This window comes from Tachypleus tridentatus, chromosome 6, assembly GCF_004210375.1.
Source record: "Tachypleus tridentatus isolate NWPU-2018 chromosome 6, ASM421037v1, whole genome shotgun sequence".
NCBI classification, from domain to species: Eukaryota; Metazoa; Arthropoda; class Merostomata; order Xiphosura; family Limulidae; genus Tachypleus; species Tachypleus tridentatus.
In genome coordinates, this window is record NC_134830.1 from 152,472,664 (window position 1) to 152,493,691 (window position 21,028).

At 33.0% G+C, this 21,028-nt stretch overlaps 1 protein-coding gene across 2 annotated transcripts in view; it reads left to right on the plus strand.

Moving 5' to 3' along the window:
• LOC143254094 (forkhead box protein J3-like) overlaps window positions 1-21,028 on the plus strand; it is a 70,126-nt gene that overhangs the window by 35,474 nt on the left and 13,624 nt on the right. Inside the window, exons 3-7 of one of the 2 annotated variants that reach the window (XM_076508864.1) lie at window positions 109-180; window positions 3,129-3,260; window positions 10,915-10,969; window positions 17,677-17,776; window positions 18,127-18,240. In XM_076508864.1, coding sequence (XP_076364979.1) covers window positions 109-180; window positions 3,129-3,260; window positions 10,915-10,969; window positions 17,677-17,729 — 312 coding nt within the window. In that variant the 3' untranslated portion in view covers window positions 17,730-17,776; window positions 18,127-18,240. Of the gene's footprint in view, window positions 1-108; window positions 181-3,128; window positions 3,261-10,914; window positions 10,970-17,676; window positions 17,777-18,126; window positions 18,241-18,824; window positions 19,020-21,028 lie in introns of those variants that run through there. The other variant, XM_076508865.1, reaches the window with a different exon arrangement.

The following is a 21,028-nucleotide window of genomic DNA, read 5'->3' on the forward strand; positions in this document are numbered from 1 at the left end:
ATGATACATCTCATTTGTGACTTTAGAAAGTAATATTTTGTGCAGCTTATAAATTTGGAGATATAACTTCCAGTGTACTACAAGACTTTTTCTCAATGCTGTACTTAGGGCTCGTATTGGGCGATAGATCACAGTCCCACAGAAAATCTACCAAAGAAGAAGAGAAAGCAGAGTGATAGGGTAAGCTGTTTGAAGTGTGTACACCTTGCTTAATTATCAATTAATAATATTACTATACAATTATTCTAAGTAACATTGATTAATATGATTCTTTGGATTACAGATTCATTTCTGTTATATGAGGTTTTAAAAAAAGGCTATTTAAATTGTAAAACTGAAACCTGATTAAGGATTAAAATACCCAGTTATAAAGTTAGATTGTAAAGCTCATAATCTTTTCATATCTGTATCAAAATCATGTAGTTTAGCTGGAATGGAATCATTTGTTGTAAAAAGATACATTAATCATATAACCATGTTTTGAGGTTATGCCTAAGATCGTTGGGTAAAGAGTATCGTGGGTGACAAAATGCAACAATATACATGTGTGAAACTAATGAAATACGGGTATTATTCACATCAACAAATGAAGAAATCTTGTGGTTGAAACACTGAGAGAATGAAAATTCTGTTATAGCATTTGTAGTGTCATTGCTACCTTAGTGTCCTAATAAAATGTGGTTTAAAATACGTAGAATTAGCCTCAAGGTTTCTTTGAGCTCTTTGGTGTTATATGGATATCAATATTTTGCCCGTTTTCTAGGATTTTCAGTACAAGACTATATGTGGTACCCAACATTTATGTTTTTGTGAATTGTGATTCAGAGCAGTGGTCGTGGCTGTTCCTGTAATGGTCAGCACCACTGAGACCTGCGCTATTCAGTAGTTTTGTCTCTTAAGTTTGTCCTAAAGATGGAGCATTTCTTTCTCAAGAACTTGGTGGTATAAATGAATACTCAACTGAATTTGACATTTCCATAACATGCTTTCAGGGATATCTTGGAGAGAGGAGAAAACAGTACAATATTTTGTAAATTCCAAGATTGGTTCATTAGTGATGTAGCATCCATCATTCATGCACTTTCTAACTTGTTTTATTATCTTACTATGTAATAAGCAAAATTATTAGTAATAGTATGAAATTTTTTTTTTTTTGTGAACCTGACGATGACCGAAGAAGGTCGAAACGTTGTTAAACTCTTCTATGTAAAATATTTTCTCAACCCAAATGAGCCGTTTTTGGATATAAATTTCTCAACAAGTGGGTTTCTCGACATCACTGATTATTATTAGTAACAGTATGAAATTATATTGAAATTTAAAATTTCTTGGCTGACAGTACTGATGTGTGTGTGTGTGTGTGTGTGTGTGTGTGTGTAGTATTGGTAATAATTATGGAAATACTGAACTAAATGAGTGTGAAATTAAGATGGGATTTCTTCTTCATTGTCCAGGCCTGGCATGGCCAGGTGGTTAGAGTGCTTGACTCATAATCCGAGGGTTGCTGGTTTGAGTCCCTGTCATACCAAACATGCTTGCTCTTTTAGCTGTGAGGACATTATAATGTGATGGTCAGTATCACTCTGTGCACTCCCCACTAGTACAGCGGTAAGTGTACAGATTTCTAATTCTAAAATCAGGGATTCTATTTCCTTCAGTGGGTTCAGTAGATAATCTGATGTTGTTTTGCTATAAGAAAACATACAAACTCACACACCACTCTTCATTGGTAAAAAGAGTGGCCAAAGAGGTGGTGATGACTAGCTGCCTTCCCTCTAGTCTTACATTGCTAAATTAGGGATGGCTAGAGCAGAGAGCTCTTGTGTAGCTTTCAGCAAAATTGAAAAAACAAACAAAGAAAGCAAATCTTTGTCCATTAGGAGAAGTGCCAAATTAGACTGCTAAAATGTTATGTATGGCCAGTCTTACTTTACTGGGTGGAAAACTTAGGAAGAAGTATTGGAATGTATAAAGACAGATACAACTTTTGTATACACACAAGAAGTGGGAGACACTCCACTTCGACTGGAAGAAAATCTGATGGTTAAAGAAGAAAAAATAATGAGATTCAATGAGAGACCCACTTGGCTTGTTGATATTATAAAGTGAATTAGGGATAACCAGCTTGGATTAGGAATGTTACTGAGAGGAAGGAACCGATAACAATGGATAATCAATCATCCTTGTAACTTGGAAGGGCACTGTGATTGATTGATTCTGCAAAAGTGAACTGTACTGTAAGTGTAGTGTTGATAATAGAAATGGTCAAGATAGAAAGTCCAAACTCCTCTAAAGTGATGCTAAGTAACTTAGAATATGTTCTTTACATGATACCCAATTGTTCAGAAGGGATCTTGTCAACAACCGAGGTGTTTTATGTTGTATCCAATAATCCAAAAGAGATCTCATCAGTGACCTAAGTGTTTTATGTGACACCTAATAATTTAAAATAGATCTCATGAATGAGCTAGGTGCTTAATATTACACCCAATTATCCAGAAGAGATCTTATTAATGACCTAGGTGCTTATGTTATACCCAGTAATCCAAAAGAGATCTCATCATAGACCTAGTTGAAATTGTTACCTCCAGAATGGCAAGATTCAACTTAGCATGAAATAATCTCAGTGGACTTATAGTTTGTCAAAAACTACCATTTAGGAGAGAAGCAAAATTTAAAGGCTGATATAAGTATCAGATTTTTCAACAGTGTGATGAATGAATTTATACAAGGATGCCATTGTTAGATTTATACAAATGTAGGTTTTCTTTTGCCAACAATAAGTTATAGTAACAAAGAGTAGTTGCTGTTAACAATATTTGCACTTCAATTGGTTGGAACCATCTAGAAAAGTAGGATTGTTATCAATCAATGAACTGTATAAAACTGTAAAAACAGTTTCCTAATTACTTTTGACTGTATGTACAGTCCTTATCTCTTTAGATCTTAACTCACTGCACAGCGGATAGTAAGGTGTTGTGTTCACATGTTATTATTGTTTACATAAGTGTTTCTGGATGATAAAATTGTTTTTTTTTTCTTTCTCATATTGTAAATAAAGAGTGACATTAATATTTGTCCAAAAAATTAAACTCTTAAATTGTTATGGTCTTTTCACCTGCACATAGATATCTCCGTACAGTTCAGATGGCAGCCCAACTAGCAGTCTTTCTAATTCATCACCTGTACAACATGCCAGTCTCCCAGGACATTCCCAGTTTGCTTTTCCAGTTTCACTGTCTAGTAGTACACATCTTCAGGTTGGTGATTACTTAATACAATTTGTATCATTATTCTAACTGTAGTGATTGTTTTGATATAGTGTGTTTTATTATTCTAACTGTAGTGATTGTTTTGATTTCGTGTGTTTCATTATTCTCACTGTAGTGATTATTTTGATACAGTTTGTTTCATTATTGTAACTGTAGTGATTGTTTTGATATAGTTTGTTTCATTATTGTAACTGTAGTGATTGTTTTGATATAGTTTGTTTCATTATTCTAACTGTAGTGATTGTTTTGATATAGTTTGTTTCATTATTCTAACTGTAGTGATTGTTTTGATATAGTTTGTTTCATTATTGTAACTGTAGTGATTGTTTTGATATAGTTTGTTTCATTATTGTAACTGTAGTGATTGTTTTGATATAGTTTGTTTCATTATTGTAACTGTAGTGATTGTTTTGATATAGTTTGTTTCATTATTCTAACTGTAGTGATTGTTTTGATATAGTTTGTTTCATTATTGTAACTGTAGTGATTGTTTTGATATAGTTTGTTTCATTATTCTAACTGTAGTGATTGTTTTGATATAGTTTGTTTCATTATTCTAACTGTAGTGATTGTTTTGATATAGTTTGTTTCATTATTCTAACTGTAGTGATTGTTTTGATATAGTTTGTTTCATTATTCTAACTGTAGTGATTGTTTTGATATAGTTTGTTTCATTATTCTAACTGTAGTGATTGTTTTGATATAGTGTGTTTCATTATTCTAACTGTAGTGATTGTTTTGATATAGTTTGTTTCATTATTCTAACTGTAGTGATTGTTTTGATATAGTTTGTTTCATTATTCTAACTGTAGTGATTGTTTTGATATAGTTTGTTTCATTATTCTAACTGTAGTGATTGTTTTGATATAGTTTGTTTCATTATTCTAACTGTAGTGATTGTTTTGATATAGTTTGTTTCATTATTCTAACTGTAGTGATTGTTTTGATATAGTTTGTTTCATTATTCTAACTGTAGTGATTGTTTTGATATAGTTTGTTTCATTATTCTAACTGTAGTGATTGTTTTGATATAGTTTGTTTCATTATTCTAACTGTAGTGATTGTTTTGATATAGTGTGTTTCATTATTTTAACTGTAGTGATTGTTTTGATATAGTGTGTTTCATTATTGTAACTGTAGTGATTGTTTTGATATAGTGTGTTTCATTATTGTAACTGTAGTGATTGTTTTGATATAGTGTGTTTCATTATTGTAACTGTAGTGATTGTTTTGATATAGTGTGTTTCATTATTCTAACTGTAGTGATTGTTTTGATATAGTTTGTTTCATTATTGTAACTGTAGTGATTGTTTTTATATAGTTTGTTTCATTATTGTAACTGTAGTGATTGTTTTGATATATTGTGTTTCATTATTGTAACTGTAGTGATTGTTTTGATATAGTTTGTTTCATTATTCTAACTGTAGTGATTGTTTTGATATAGTTTGTTTCATTATTCTTACTGTAGTGATTGTTTTGATATAGTTTGTTTCATTATTCTAACTGTAGTGATTGTTTTGATATAGTTTGTTTCATTATTGTAACTGTAGTGATTGTTTTGATATAGTTTGTTTCATTATTCTAACTGTAGTGATTGTTTTGATATAGTTTGTTTCATTATTGTAACTGTAGTGATTGTTTTGATATAGTTTGTTTCATTATTCTAACTGTAGTGATTGTTTTGATATAGTTTGTTTCATTATTGTAACTGTAGTGATTGTTTTGATATAGTTTGTTTCATTATTCTAACTGTAGTGATTGTTTTGATATAGTTTGTTTCATTATTGTAACTGTAGTGATTGTTTTGATATAGTTTGTTTCATTATTCTAACTGTAGTGATTGTTTTGATATAGTTTGTTTCATTATTCTAACTGTAGTGATTGTTTTGATATAGTTTGTTTCATTATTGTAACTGTAGTGATTGTTTTGAAATAGTTTGTTTCATTATTCTAACTGTAGTGATTGTTGTGATATAGTTTGTTTCATTATTCTAACTGTAGTGATTGTTTTGATATAGTTTGTTTCATTATTGTAACTGTGGTGATTGTTTTGATATAGTTTGTTTCATTATTGTAACTGTAGTGATTGTTTTGATATAGTGTGTTTCATTATTCTAACTGTAGTGATTGTTTTGATTTAGTTTGTTTCATTATTCTAACTGTAGTGATTGTTTTGATATAGTTTGTTTCATTATTGTAACTGTAGTGATTGTTTTGATATAGTGTGTTTCATTATTGTAACTGTAGTGATTGTTTTGATATAGTGTGTTTCATTATTCTAACTGTAGTGATTGTTTTGATATAGTTTGTTTCATTATTCTAACTGTAGTGATTGTTTTGATATAGTTTGTTTCATTATTCTAACTGTAGTGATTGTTTTGATATAGTTTGTTTCATTATTCTAACTGTAGTGATTGTTTTGATATAGTTTGTTTCATTATTCTAACTGTAGTGATTGTTTTGATATAGTTTGTTTCATTATTCTAACTGTAGTGATTGTTTTGATATAGTTTGTTTCATTATTCTAACTGTAGTGATTGTTTTGATATAGTTTGTTTCATTATTCTAACTGTAGTGATTGTTTTGATATAGTTTGTTTCATTATTCTAACTGTAGTGATTGTTTTGATATAGTGTGTTTCATTATTGTAACTGTAGTGATTGTTTTGATATAGTGTGTTTCATTATTGTAACTGTAGTGATTGTTTTGATATAGTGTGTTTCATTATTGTAACTGTAGTGATTGTTTTGATATAGTGTGTTTCATTATTGTAACTGTAGTGATTGTTTTGATATAGTTTGTTTCATTATTGTAACTGTAGTGATTGTTTTGATATAGTGTGTTTCATTATTCTAACTGTAGTGATTGTTTTGATATAGTTTGTTTCATTATTGTAACTGTAGTGATTGTTTTTATATAGTTTGTTTCATTATTGTAACTGTAGTGATTGTTTTGATATATTGTGTTTCATTATTGTAACTGTAGTGATTGTTTTGATATATTGTGTTTCATTATTGTAACTGTAGTGATTGTTTTGATATAGTTTGTTTCATTATTCTAACTGTAGTGATTGTTTTGATATAGTTTGTTTCATTATTCTAACTGTAGTGATTGTTTTGATATAGTTTGTTTCATTATTGTAACTGTAGTGATTGTTTTGATATAGTTTGTTTCATTATTCTAACTGTAGTGATTGTTTTGATATAGTGTGTTTCATTATTTTAACTGTAGTGATTGTTTTGATATAGTTTGTTTCATTATTCTAACTGTAGTGATTGTTTTGATATAGTTTGTTTCATTATTCTAACTGTAGTGATTGTTTTGATATAGTTTGTTTCATTATTGTAACTGTAGTGATTGTTTTGATATAGTTTGTTTCATTATTGTAACTGTAGTGATTGTTTTGATATAGTTTGTTTCATTATTGTAACTGTAGTGATTGTTTTGATATAGTTTGTTTCATTATTCTAACTGTAGTGATTGTTTTGATATAGTGTGTTTCATTATTCTAACTGTAGTGATTGTTTTGATATAGTTTGTTTCATTATTCTAACTGTAGTGATTGTTTTGATATAGTTTGTTTCATTATTGTAACTGTAGTGATTGTTTTGATATAGTGTGTTTCATTATTGTAACTGTAGTGATTGTTTTGATATAGTGTGTTTCATTATTGTAACTGTAGTGATTGTTTTGATATAGTGTGTTTCATTATTGTAACTGTAGTGATTGTTTTGATATAGTGTGTTTCATTATTGTAACTGTAGTGATTGTTTTGATATAGTGTGTTTCATTATTCTAACTGTAGTGATTGTTTTGATATAGTTTGTTTCATTATTCTAACTGTAGTGATTGTTTTTATATGGTTTGTTTCATTATTGTAACTGTAGTGATTGTTTTGATATATTGTGTTTCATTATTGTAACTGTAGTGATTGTTTTGATATAGTTTGTTTCATTATTCTAACTGTAGTGATTGTTTTGATATAGTTTGTTTCATTATTCTAACTGTAGTGATTGTTTTGATATAGTTTGTTTCATTATTGTAACTGTAGTGATTGTTTTGATATAGTGTGTTTCATTATTCTAACTGTAGTGATTGTTTTGATATAGTTTGTTTCATTATTCTAACTGTAGTGATTGTTTTGATATAGTTTGTTTCATTATTCTAACTGTAGTGATTGTTTTGATATAGTTTGTTTCATTATTCTAACTGTAGTGATTGTTTTGATATAGTTTGTTTCATTATTCTAACTGTAGTGATTGTTTTGATATAGTTTGTTTCATTATTCTAACTGTAGTGATTGTTTTGATATAGTGTGTTTCATTATTCTAACTGTAGTGATTGTTTTGATATAGTGTGTTTCATTATTGTAACTGTAGTGATTGTTTTGATATAGTGTGTTTCATTATTGTAACTGTAGTGATTGTTTTGATATAGTGTGTTTCATTATTGTAACTGTAGTGATTGTTTTGATATAGTGTGTTTCATTATTGTAACTGTAGTGATTGTTTTGATATAGTGTGTTTCATTATTCTAACTGTAGTGATTGTTTTGATATAGTGTGTTTCATTATTGTAACTGTAGTGATTGTTTTGATATAGTGTGTTTCATTATTGTAACTGTAGTGATTGTTTTGATATAGTGTGTTTCATTATTCTAACTGTAGTGATTGTTTTGATATAGTTTGTTTCATTATTCTAACTGTAGTGATTGTTTTGATATAGTTTGTTTCATTATTGTAACTGTAGTGATTGTTTTTATATAGTTTGTTTCATTATTGTAACTATAGTGATTGTTTTGATATAGTGTGTTTCATTATTGTAACTGTAGTGATTGTTTTGATATAGTTTGTTTCATTATTCTAACTGTAGTGATTGTTTTGATATAGTTTGTTTCATTATTCTTACTGTAGTGATTGTTTTGATATAGTTTGTTTCATTATTCTTACTGTAGTGATTGTTTTGATATAGTTTGTTTCATTATTCTAACTGTAGTGATTGTTTTGATATAGTTTGTTTCATTATTGTAACTGTAGTGATTGTTTTGATATAGTTTGTTTCATTATTCTAACTGTAGTGATTGTTTTGATATAGTGTGTTTCATTATTCTAACTGTAGTGATTGTTTTGATATAGTGTGTTTCATTATTCTAACTGTAGTGATTGTTTTGATATAGTTTGTTTCATTATTCTAACTGTAGTGATTGTTTTGATATAGTTTGTTTCATTATTCTAACTGTAGTGATTGTTTTGATATAGTTTGTTTCATTATTCTAACTGTAGTGATTGTTTTGATATAGTTTGTTTCATTATTCTAACTGTAGTGATTGTTTTGATATAGTTTGTTTCATTATTCTAACTGTAGTGATTGTTTTGATATGGTTTGTTTCATTATTCTAACTGTAGTGATTGTTTTGATATAGTTTGTTTCATTATTCTAACTGTAGTGATTGTTTTGATATAGTTTGTTTCATTATTCTAACTGTAGTGATTGTTTTGATTTAGTTTGTTTCATTATTCTAACTGTAGTGATTGTTTTGATATAGTTTGTTTCATTATTGTAACTGTAGTGATTGTTTTGATATAGTTTGTTTCATTATTCTAACTGTAGTGATTGTTTTGATATAGTTTGTTTCATTATTCTAACTGTAGTGATTGTTTTGATATAGTTTGTTTCATTATTCTAACTGTAGTGATTGTTTTAAAGAAATGTAAACAGTCATTTGTAGTTTCATTATTAAAATTATAAATGTTTTTACCTTTGTTCAGTTCTGTGTTTCATTTTGTTTTTTCAAGTGTAGTTGATGGTTTGAAAGTTTATCTCTGACTCTGAAGGTAGTTATAGAAGTTAAATATGTATATTAAAATTATGTGAGATGTTTGTGAGTCTGAGCAATGTATTCAGATTGTGGATCACTTTTGTAAGATATTATTTAAGTTATAAAAAAAAGAAATGTTGAATTTTAACAGTTGTTTCATAGAAAGTTATTTTAATTTCTATGCACAACTTAGATCTGTGTTTGGGATTTAATAATAAACAATTTGTTTGAATGAAAATGTGAACTGAATATATGAACTTCAGCACTACTGTATTTCCCAAAGTGTGAAACTTGTTTCCTCAGGGGGCACAAGTGATTTAGTGAGTCAATAATTCAGTGATATAAAATTAAATTTATATATTTTAATTAAAATAATAATTAATTAATACAATATATGTAGCATTTTAATATGCATTAATATGTTACGTCTTGTCACTTGACTTGCTCTTTTGCTCATTTAAAAAAACAAGGTGTGTGTGTGTGTGAAAGAAAGCATATTTATTTAAGGTGAAGGGTAAACAAAGTTTTTGAAATACTTCTGTTGTATGTGTTTGCCGTAATAATATATAATTTCTGTTTATGTGTTTGCCGTAATAATATATAATTTCTGTTTATGTGTTTGCCGTAATAATATATAATTTCTGTTTATGTGTTTGCCGTAATAATATATAATTTCTGTTTATGTGTTTGCCGTAATAATATATAATTTCTGTTTATGTGTTTGCCGTAATAATATATATTTTCTGTTGTATGTGTTTGCCGTAATAATATATAATTTCTGTTGTATGTGTTTGCCGTAATAATATATAATTTCTGTTGTATGTGTTTGCCGTAATAATATATAATTTCTTTGAACAAAGAGTGTGAACTGAGTGTATTAATTTGATTCTGTAAAGTATTGAAATCTGTCCAATTAAAGTAGAGAAATCTCCATTTAAAATCACTGGTATTTCAAGTAATTGTCAAACATATTCTACCTGAGGATTCTTTGTTTTTGGAATTTATCATTGTATTTAAGACTGCACTTTGTAATGGGTGTTGTAAATGATAAAAGAAATTTTTTTTTAAATCACAATATATATAAATGGTTGACCTTTTACCAGAAACATATGCTCACTGTGCTGTATTTTACCTACCTTTTAAAACTAATTGACCTTTTGGATTGTTCAGGCACTGTTCTTGTATTATCATGAAATATGGCGTGATGATTGGTAGTTTGTGTGACTTTACATCACTATAACTGTGACAATAGTTTTTGACGAATCTTTGTTTAACACTACACATTCCCTAGGATTTCTAAACAACTACCAGTTTCATCAACAAGTAATGTCACATAAGTGGCTTTTTATGTGTCATAAACACCCATTTCTTGGCTTCATTAACCACTGAGAGACAGCACATTGTATAAAGAAACAATTTACTGGTGATGCATGTGGGATTATTTTAAACTGTCAGTTTTTATTTGTTAGATTTGTATCCCATTATAACAAGTGTTTCCATATTTTCATTTGTTAGATTTGTACCATTTTACAATTGTTTCCATATTTTAATTTATTAGATTTGTACTATTATAATAAGTGTTTCCATATTTTCATTTGTTAGATTTGTACCGTTATAACAAATGTTTCCATATTTTCATTTGTTAGGTTTGTACCATTATAACAAATGTTTCCATATTTTCATTTGTTATGTTTGTACCATTATAACAAATGTTTCCATATTTTCATTTGTTAGGTTTGTACCATTATAACAAATGTTTCCATATTTTCATTTGTTAGGTTTGTGCCATTATAACAAGTGTTTGCATTCTTTTAACTTTCTTTAGACCTCATTAGAGCCAGAAAGAATGAGCATACCTCTATCTCAGTTCCAGGATTTAAGTGAGTTTTTTAAATTTATATTTATGATAAGATACCAGATTTTGTACAAAAAATGTAAAGTTGTGTTTCTTGACAACCTGTAATGATTTTAAGCAAATTAAACTTTGATTAAATGTGTTCAGTATGGTTTTTACCCCAAGAAAAGATTTATTTTGGGGGGGATGTAAAAAAGGAGGTTGGTACTTAAAGAATCAAGACTGGACCACAAAAGGTCAGATCCACAGTTTGACATACTCCCAACTGGGCTGGTTGTGAGAGGAAGTGTAGTAATTTTCTGTATAATAATTTTTTTATTTTGTAAATTCACACGTTTAAACTTGTATTTTACCTTGAACATGTATGCTTGTTTAAACTTGTATTTTACCTTGAACATGTATGCTTGTTTAAACTTGTATTTTACCTTGAACATGTATGCTTGTTTAAACTTGTATTTTACGTTGAACATGTATGCTTGTTTAAACTTGTGTTTTACCTTGTAGATGTAATGCTTGTTTAGACTTCTGTTTCACCTCATTGCAGATGCAGCTTGTTTAATCTTGTGTTTCACCTCGTGCAGGTACGCTTGTTTAATCTTGTGTTTCACCTCATACAGGTACGCTTTTTTAATCTTGTGTTTCACCTCGTACAGGTACGCTTGTTTAATCTTGTGTTTCACCTCGTGCAGGTACGCTTGTTTAATCTTGTGTTTTACCCTGTAATTGTACCTTCTGTTTTCGTAAATGAAATTATCCTGGATTCTATATCAGTGAGGTCTTCCCCTCGGTGTGGATTCCTGTACGTGATGAGGAGACCTCCCAGGGAAGGTTCTGTTTTTTCAGGTTACCTCCTCTGGGATCTAAACATCCACCAACGTGGTAGCTGTATGTGGTGACCTGTGAAGGGGAGGAGAGGATTCTGGTGGTTGAGGGGTCCAACCCCAACACATCACTTTGGCCTTGAATTCCTGTAGATGGGCAGCCTTGGGGTGGCCCCCTTGGAATAATCGGCTGGTCCACTTGGGCTTGGGTCAACCAAGTACCAGTGCTGGAAGTTTTCAATGGGTGTTGTGGACATTGTGTCTGATGGTGGTGTTTGGGTATAGTGGTCACGAAACCCTGGCATTGCTGTAGTGTCATTGCTTGACACTGTAGTGCGTCCCCTCGTAGGGCTACATGGTGGGTGGGGTCAGTGGGCACCGAAATTTTATTTTTTCCTATGGATCCTTCAAATAAAAATTAAAATAAAATGGTGGAAATACAGTCAATAGGTAAACGACCACGTCTTGAAGACTCTGAGCAGCAATCTTCAACCCCTGTACCATCAGTTGTACCTCATTTTCTTATCCTACATTCTCTTTCAGAGAAACCTCTAGGGCAAATGTCCTCCTTATTTTATTCAGAAGGGACTGGAGAGACTTGCTGGCTCTCCAAAGTCAGTAAAGAAGCTTTGATCTGGAGACATATTGGTTGAAACATCCACATCCCAACACAGTGAACTTCTCTTGAATTCAAAGGCAATTGGGGATATACCTATTGAGGTTACACCTCATGCTACCTTGAATTCATCATGAGGAGTTATTGTTGAGAGGGATTTGAAGAATGTCCCTGAGTCAGAGATTCTCGCTGGTTTCTCCACTCAATGAGTTTCTGCAGTGAGGCGCATCTCAACTCGCAAAGATGGAATTATGATGTTAACAAATATCCTAGTTTTGACATTTACATCACCACGTGCACCTGCTTCCGTCAAAGCAGGTTATTTAAATTGTAGGGTACTGCCATACATTCCAAACCTTCTCCGATGTTTCCAGTGTCAGAGGTTCGGTCACTCAAAGATGTCATTGTCGTGGTTCCCTGACATGTGCTAGTTGTGTTGGCAAGGATCACAATACCTATGAGTGTGAAATGGACCAACATTGTGTCAACTGCAATGGTTCTCACCCTTCCTACTTTTGTTCTTGCCCTAAATGGTTGGAGGAAAAAGAGGTACAGCATTTGAAAACGACTCATAACATTACTTATCCTGAGGCTTGAAAGTTGTTGTCCACCACTTCATCTCAGACATATGCTGCTGCACTTTGTTCCACAACTACAGTGGAAGTGCAGACAGATCTCTCTATGCCTCCAAGAGAATTGTTCTCAAAACAAATGAAAAGCCTTTTGACCTCCATGGTTAAAAAGGTTGATGAATCAACTTCTACACCCATCTCTGTTCCTCCCATACATTCTAACAAATCCCAAGATCCACATTCTTTGGTTCCAGGTCCAGGCATTTCTTTGGATACATCTTTTTCTTCCACCCCAAGATGAAAAACAATCATTCGTTCATGTCCTCATACACTGGAATCCTCTTCCAACAACAAAGACCTGCCCAATTGACTCAGGGCAGGATCCATGGAGGTCAATAAACCTCCCCCCAAATAAGCACAGTAAGGAAAAAAGACATGGTTGTAAACAGAAGGGTTCTCCAGCCAATTGCCTACACATCATTAAAAATGGCCACCTTGATACAATGGAACTGTCGAGGTTTACGTTCTAATCTGGATGACATCAAAACACTGATTGCTTCCTACCATCCTGTATGTCTTTCCTTACAGTCACCTTGCGGCAGTTTTCTCTGTACAGAAATGACAGGCTGTGTGATGGCGAGTGTATGGAGGGGGTGGCACTGTTGGTTGATCAGCAAGTGCTCACCCTGTCTTTGTCACTCAACACACCCTTGGAAGATGAAGCCATCTGTGTTTCCTTGGGTCATACCGTTACTGTTTGTTCTCTCTATCTGTCACCTGGAGACACACATGATCAATCAGACCTTGATACTCTCGTTGAACAGTTGCTGTCTCCCTTTTTAATCCTGGGGGAATTTAATGGACATCATCCCCTCTGGGGAAGTGCTGTTATTGATAGGAGGGGTCGCTCTGTAGAGCATATGCTCTCTGATCACAACCTTTCTCTTTTCAATACTGGTTCTTACACTTATTTTCATGCACCTAGTTAGTCCTTTACTGCTATTGATCTCTCAGTTTGCTCCCTTTCATTATTCTTTCATTTTTCATGGATGGTTGACAATAATCCACGAGGCAGTGATAATTTTTCTATACTTTTGAGAGAGACTGGCCATGGTCAATGCCACCCAACCTGTGTGCCCTGGTGGAAGCTGGATCAGGTAAACTGGTCCTCTTTCACTGCTCTCACAGAACATGATCCTGCCATTGTCTGTAAGCCATCAATAGATGACTGTGTGGCATCAGTAAGTGACTGTGTTATACAAGCAGCTGCTTAATGTATTCCTAAAACATCGACATGTTTCCCACGATATTGCTTGTCCATGGTGAAATATTGCCTGCCACATGGCATGGAAGGCTCAAAAAAATGGGCCTGAGATACTTTTCATAGGTATCCTGTACTCTCGAACCGAATTGCTTTCCAGCAGGCCCGAGCACATGCCAGGTGGGTAAGATGTCAAAGCCAGAAGGAATCTTGGATTAAGTTCACAACTGGCATATCTTCTACCACCAGTTCCAAGGTCATATAGGACAGGATTCGAAAGGTCAGTGGGCACTACAATTCTGTCTCCTTCTCGATCTTACTCTCTGATGGCCAAGAAGTAGCTGATATCCAGAGCATCGCTGATCCTTTAGGTGAAAGCTTTTGCCCGGGTATCTAGCACTTCTGCTTGTTCCTCCACCTTCTTGGCCATCAAGACTCGGGCAGAGCGTTCACCTCTTTCCTTTGGAACTGACTGTCTCTATGACTATAATCGTCCCTTTACACTGGTGGAAATGAAACTGGCCCTTCATTGGTCTGGCAGTACATCTGTTGGACCAGATGATGTACACTATGGCATGTTGCACCATCTATCTTCTGGTTCTCTTGATATTTTTTTAATTGTTTTTTAACTGGATCTGGCAGGAGATTGGTTTTCCTAATGCCTGGTGCCAGGCTATTATCTTACATTTCTCTAAGCCTGGGAAATATCTCAAACTACTCTCTAACTGCTTTGACGAGCTGTTTCTGTAAGACCTCAGAGAGGACGGTTAATGCTCATCTTGTTTAGTTCCTCAAATCAAACAACCTCCTCTTGCCCACCCAGTGTGGGTTCTGACGGCAGCACTCCACCATGGACCATCTGATTCGACTTAAAACGTCAATCAGAGAAGCCTTTCTCAAACAACAACATGGAAGTATGGCATTTTGCTAGACCTCCATATGTATGGGTTACATGGTCATTTACCCATTTTTATTAAAAAATTTTTAATGGACAGGAAATTCCAAGTTTGTTTTGGTTTGACACTATCCTGTACTTTTCTACAGGAACTTGGAGTCCCTCAGGGCTGTGTTTTGAGTGTCACACTTTTCAGTACAAAGATTAATGCCATCACTGAACAACTCCCTCTCACTGTTGCAAACTGGCTCTATGTTGACGAATTTTACATCTTGTGTCAGTCGTCGAACATGAGATATGTTGAGCGGCAATTACAAACTGCCCTTAATCGTGTACTGAAGTGGACCACGGCAAACGGCTTTAATTTCTCTCTCTCTAAAACTGTTTGCATGCACTTTTGCTGCCAATGGGGTATTCACCCTGATATTGAACTCCGTATCAGTGAAGTTTCGCTGCCTGTGGTCCCTGAGACCAAGTTCTTGGGGCTTATCTTTGACTGCAAGCTGACCTTTATACCACACTTAAAGCAGCTACAGGTCAAATGCACAAGAGCACTGAACATCTTCCGTGTCCTCTCTTTTACCACTTGGGGAGCAGATCGATGTTCTATGTTAAAGATATATCGTGCTTTTATTGGATCGAAACTCGACTATGGATCACTGGCCTTAAAGATGCTGGACCTCATTCATCATCAAGGACTTTGGCTCTGCACTGGGGCTTTCTGCATCTCCCTAGTTCATAGCTTATATGTAGTATCTCATGAACCTTTCCACCTGGGGTTGTGTCTTCCTTCCTCAGTGGGCCTTACTTTTTCAGAACAGATGATCTGCCATTGCTCCTTTTGGCCTTCGTGTCCAAGCAGAATTGGTTGATTTGGGTCTGTCCTTGGATAACATTGCAGTATCTACTGGTCAGTCCATCCCACCATGGCTTATTACAATCCCCAAATGTGACCTTTCTTTAAGTCATCTGAGAAAAGCAGATACTCCCTGTTGGAAGTACCATCTTTTCTTTACTGAACATCTTTCAAACAATCTTTCCGTTCCAATTTATATGGATGGTTTCAAATCAGGTGACTCTGTGGGTTCTGCCATGGTTGCGGTTCGGTGGGTTGCACACAAAATCCCCTCAACATCTTCTGTACATCATCTTTCACTGCTGAACTGTATGCCAATTTTCTTGCCCTGGATCATATTGAAGCTGAGCATTACTCCAACTGTACTATGTACACTGACTCGCTTAGTTCTCCACTGGTCCTGGAATTGCTTCACATTGGTTCACATCCTGTTCTCATTGATATTCAAAACCAACTGGCCCATTTCTCTTTAACATCTACTTCTCTTCCGTTTTTCTGGATACTGGGCTACGTTGGTATTCGCGGGATTGCACTTGCAGACATGGCAATGAAATCTATCCGCTCTGGCACTGTCACCACTGTGCCTATTCTGTACATGGACTATGGTCCTGTATTCAAGGCTTGGCTCCGTGCCAGCTGGTAGTTGACTTGGAGTGAGTAACAGGAGAACAAGCTTTTCCAAGTAAAACCCTATATTGGAATTTGGCCATCTTCCTTCCATAAGGATCAAAAAGAGGAAGTTGTTCTTACTAGACTACGCATTAGTCACAGTTTTTTAACTCATCGCTTTCTTTTATCAGGAACTGATGCACCAGTGTGTAGTCTGTGTAATACTCAGATCACAATAAGCCATATTTTATTTTCTTGCCATCGTTACGATTCTCAACAATGGCATTGGTGATGGTAACACTGTCCACCTTGATAAAGTTTTTAGTTTTTTAAAGGCCATTAATCTTTTTAATGTCATTTAAGTGTTTTAAATTTATACATTAAACCTTTTTTAATGTAGTTCTCTTTTAAGAATCACGATCTCTCCAGTTCGATTTGAAATCAGAAAATGGCTGTAACATTAAATAACTCAACACCAGGACTGGAAAGGCTAACTTCAGGTGACTAACACTGCTGTTTGAACTGTCCGTTTGAACTACCATTTAGTCATCCTGGCGACTTATTATTACAACTTTTCTGCATGTATTTTAAAACTTATAACTTTACTTTTTGAAAATGGCCATAATGACACATAACCTGGAACCAGGACCAACCAGGAAAGGCCAACTTCAGGTGACTGACGGTGGTTCTTGTACTTACCTGTTAGTCTTCCTGGCAGGTTATGATAATTACCATTATGCTACAGAAAGTCTTTTACAACTTCTCTTACTGTGGTTTCTCTCTTAACATTGTAGACTAGATGTCAACATTGGTTTTATGCAATTTATGTTTTTCAATGCTCTTTTGTTTTACCTTCATTTCCTTTTATGAATTTTACTACATTTACTTTATTTTTACTTTTTTACCGGATGTTTGGCACAGAGAGCCTAGCTGCTTTGTGCCATAAAACACTAAATCAACCAACCAACCAACCAGTGGGGTCTTTCTCACTTTGTAATGGTTCTTGAAAGGAAGACCATGATTTTAAAATTTGTATTTTGTTTTTACATAATCCTCCAGCAGGTGGTATTAATAGTAATATCTTGTATTTGTATCTCTTTAGATCCAAGCTTAGAAAGTGAACCTGGACCTGTTACGGTGGAAATCTCCCAGTAAATCCAAAAATGGTCTAGAGAACAGTTGTCTAACGTCACTTCTATCAGGTGCTTATGGCCCTTAAGGAATTATCAAAATAAATTAGTGTTTAACAATGTGTCCAAGTCTAGTACAATAAACCAAGTTTTTAGTTTTTACTTCATAGTTACCTCTTGTCATCATTACCAGTTGGTTTAGGTTATGAGTATAAATATTGTTGGTTTTCCATTTCAGATTGTTTTAGTATTCATGTGCGACATTAGTCCTAGCAAATGGTTATTTAAAATGTGTCTCAGTTGTACTTTTTTAACAATGTGTGTGTCTCAGTCAAACATAAAAGCTGTGCAGCTGAGTGATAGTGTTAACTAATTACACCTTTGTATGGTATAAGTACAGTTACTAAATGATTACCAAGCAGGTGTGAAGAAGGCTTTTCCTGTTGATGCACCTGAAGGAAACCTGGAGGTGAAAGAGGGAACTAAAGTCGCAGGAAATGGAAGTCTTCAGGATATAGACATGTCACAGTTTCAAGGTAAAGTGCCTAATTATTTTATAAGGCAGAGATGTCACAACCATGGGTACTGGGGTTTCAATAGCACCTGTAGTTTTACTTATTTGACTTGTATATAGACACTAAATAATAATATATTCACTTTTTGCCTTCAGATTACAAACATTTATTGTGTAACCTATGCTATTGTTTATATCCTGTTCTAATGTGTGAACCTTTGTACTAAACTCCACTGACACCAAGTTCTGTTTTTGTAATTGTAAAACAGGTCATTAATCAACTTTGTTTTGCTTTCCTTGACAAAAAGCAAAGATGTAATTGTGCTCAAAGTTTATGAATCCATATCTTTACTCTAATATTGCATGCATGTATGTATCTTCATTACATGCATAAGTAAGAAGAAAGGTGTAATAACTAAACTACCTTGTCAAGGTGCTTTGTTAGTAAGTTTACAACTTACAACACTAACACTCAAGGTGTTATTATGCATGGTAAACAGGATATTGATAGCAAATCCTAGAGTTTTATGTTAAAACACTCAATCAGTTTAGCATAATATTATTGGTTATGGAACGTTTGCATTTTGTGTTTTTTTGTCTCGACAGCTATGATGGAAAACATGAAATCTATCGATCCTGTAAAACAAGAACAGTTAGCTGACTTAGCTACTTCCATCAATACTGTTCTGGGAGAGGCCTGTCTCGGAACCTTTGGGCCATTTACCTCAACATTTTCTAATCCAGTATCTTTGCCTACATCTGTCTCTATAACAGACACTCGTCCATTTAATCCTGGTCTGGGTGAGTAAATAGTTTGTGTTTTTATAGGAATTCTTATGCGTTAATTGTAAATACAACATTGCATAAGGTTACGACTGGTGCACACATGCACATAAGGAAGTAACCAATAGACATTCATAAGGTTACGGTTGGTGCACACATGCACATAAGGAAGTAACCAATAGACATTCATAAGTTATTTTTTTTGCTACTACTTAATAGTTCAGAAAAGAGAGTAAATCTTCTATAATAACTGAAGTATTCAAAATTAAATTTTTGTTTTGGGTTCTGTAACCATTTGAAGACCTAAATATTGTATAGAGTATTGGATTTGGCCAAAATCAAGCACAACTTTTGCTGAGAAAAGTGGAAAATTTGTCTAACTTGTTAATATGTTACAAATGAATGTCCTACTGGTTGAGTTATTTCAAAATGTTGTCTAACTTGTTAATATGTTACAAATGAATGTCCTACTGGTTGAGTTGTTTCAAAATGTTGTCTAACTTGTTAATATGTTACAAATGAATGTCCTACTGGTTGAGTTGTTTCAAAATGTTGTATAACTTGTTAATATGTTAAAAATGAATGTCCTACTGGTTGAGTTGTTTCAAAATGTTGTATAACTTGTTAATATGTTACAAATGAATGTCCTACTGGTTGAGTTATTTCAAAATGTTGTCTAACTTGTTAATATGTTACAAATGAATGTCCTACTGGTTGAGTTATTTCAAAATGTTGTCTAACTTGTTAATATGTTACAAATGAATGTCCTACTGGTTGAGTTATTTCAAAATGTTGTCTAACTTGTTAATATGTTACAAATGAATGTCCTACTGGTTGAGTTGTTTCAAAATGTTGTCTAACTTGTTAATATGTTACAAATGAATGTCCTACTGGTTGAGTTGTTTCAAAATGTTGTCTAACTTGTTAATATGTTACAAATGAATGTCCTACTGGTTGAGTTGTTTCAAAATGTTGTATAACTTGTTAATATGTTAAAATGAATGTCCTACTGGTTGAGTTGTTTCAAAATGTTGTATAACTTGTTATTAGAAATGAATGTCCTACTGTTTGAGTTGTTTCAAAATGTTGTATAACTTGTTAATATGTTACAAATGAATGTCCTGCTGGTTGAGTTATTTCAAATTGTTGTATAACTTGGTAAGATGTTACAAATGAATGTCCTACTGGTTGAGTTGTTTCAAAATGTTGTCTAACTTGTTAATATGTTACAAATGAATGTCCTACTGGTTGAGTTGTTTCAAAATGTTGTCTAACTTGTTAATATGTTACAAATGAATGTCCTACTGGTTGAGTTGTTTCAAAATGTTGTATAACTTGTTAATATGTTAAAAATGAATGTCCTACTGGTTGAGTTGTTTCAAAATGTTGTATAACTTGTTATTAGAAATGAATGTCCTACTGTTTGAGTTGTTTCAAAATGTTGTATAACTTGTTAATATGTTACAAATGAATGTCCTGCTGGTTGAGTTATTTCAAATTGTTGTATAACTTGGTAAGATGTTACAAATGAATGTCCTACTGGTTGAGTTGTTTCAAAATGTTGTATAACTTGTTAAGATGTTACAAATGAACGCCCTACTGGTTGAGTTATTTCAAAATGTTGTCTAACTTGGTAAGATGTTACAAATGAATGTCCTACTGGTTGAGTTGTTTCAAAATGTTGTCTAACTTGTTAAGATGTTACAAATGAATGTCCTACTGGTTGAGTTGTTTCAAAATGTTGTATAACTTGTTAATATGTTACAAATGAATGTCCTACTGGTTGAGTTGTTTCAAAATGTTGTATAACTTGTTAATATGTTACAAATGAATGTCCTACTGGTTGAGTTGTTTCAAAATGTTGTATAACTTGGTAAGATGTTACAAATGAATGTCCTACTGGTTGAGTTGTTTCAAAATGTTGTATAACTTGTTAATATGTTACAAATGAATGTCCTACTGGTTGAGTTGTTTCAAAATGTTGTATAACTTGTTAATATGTTACAAATGAATGTCCTACTGGTTGA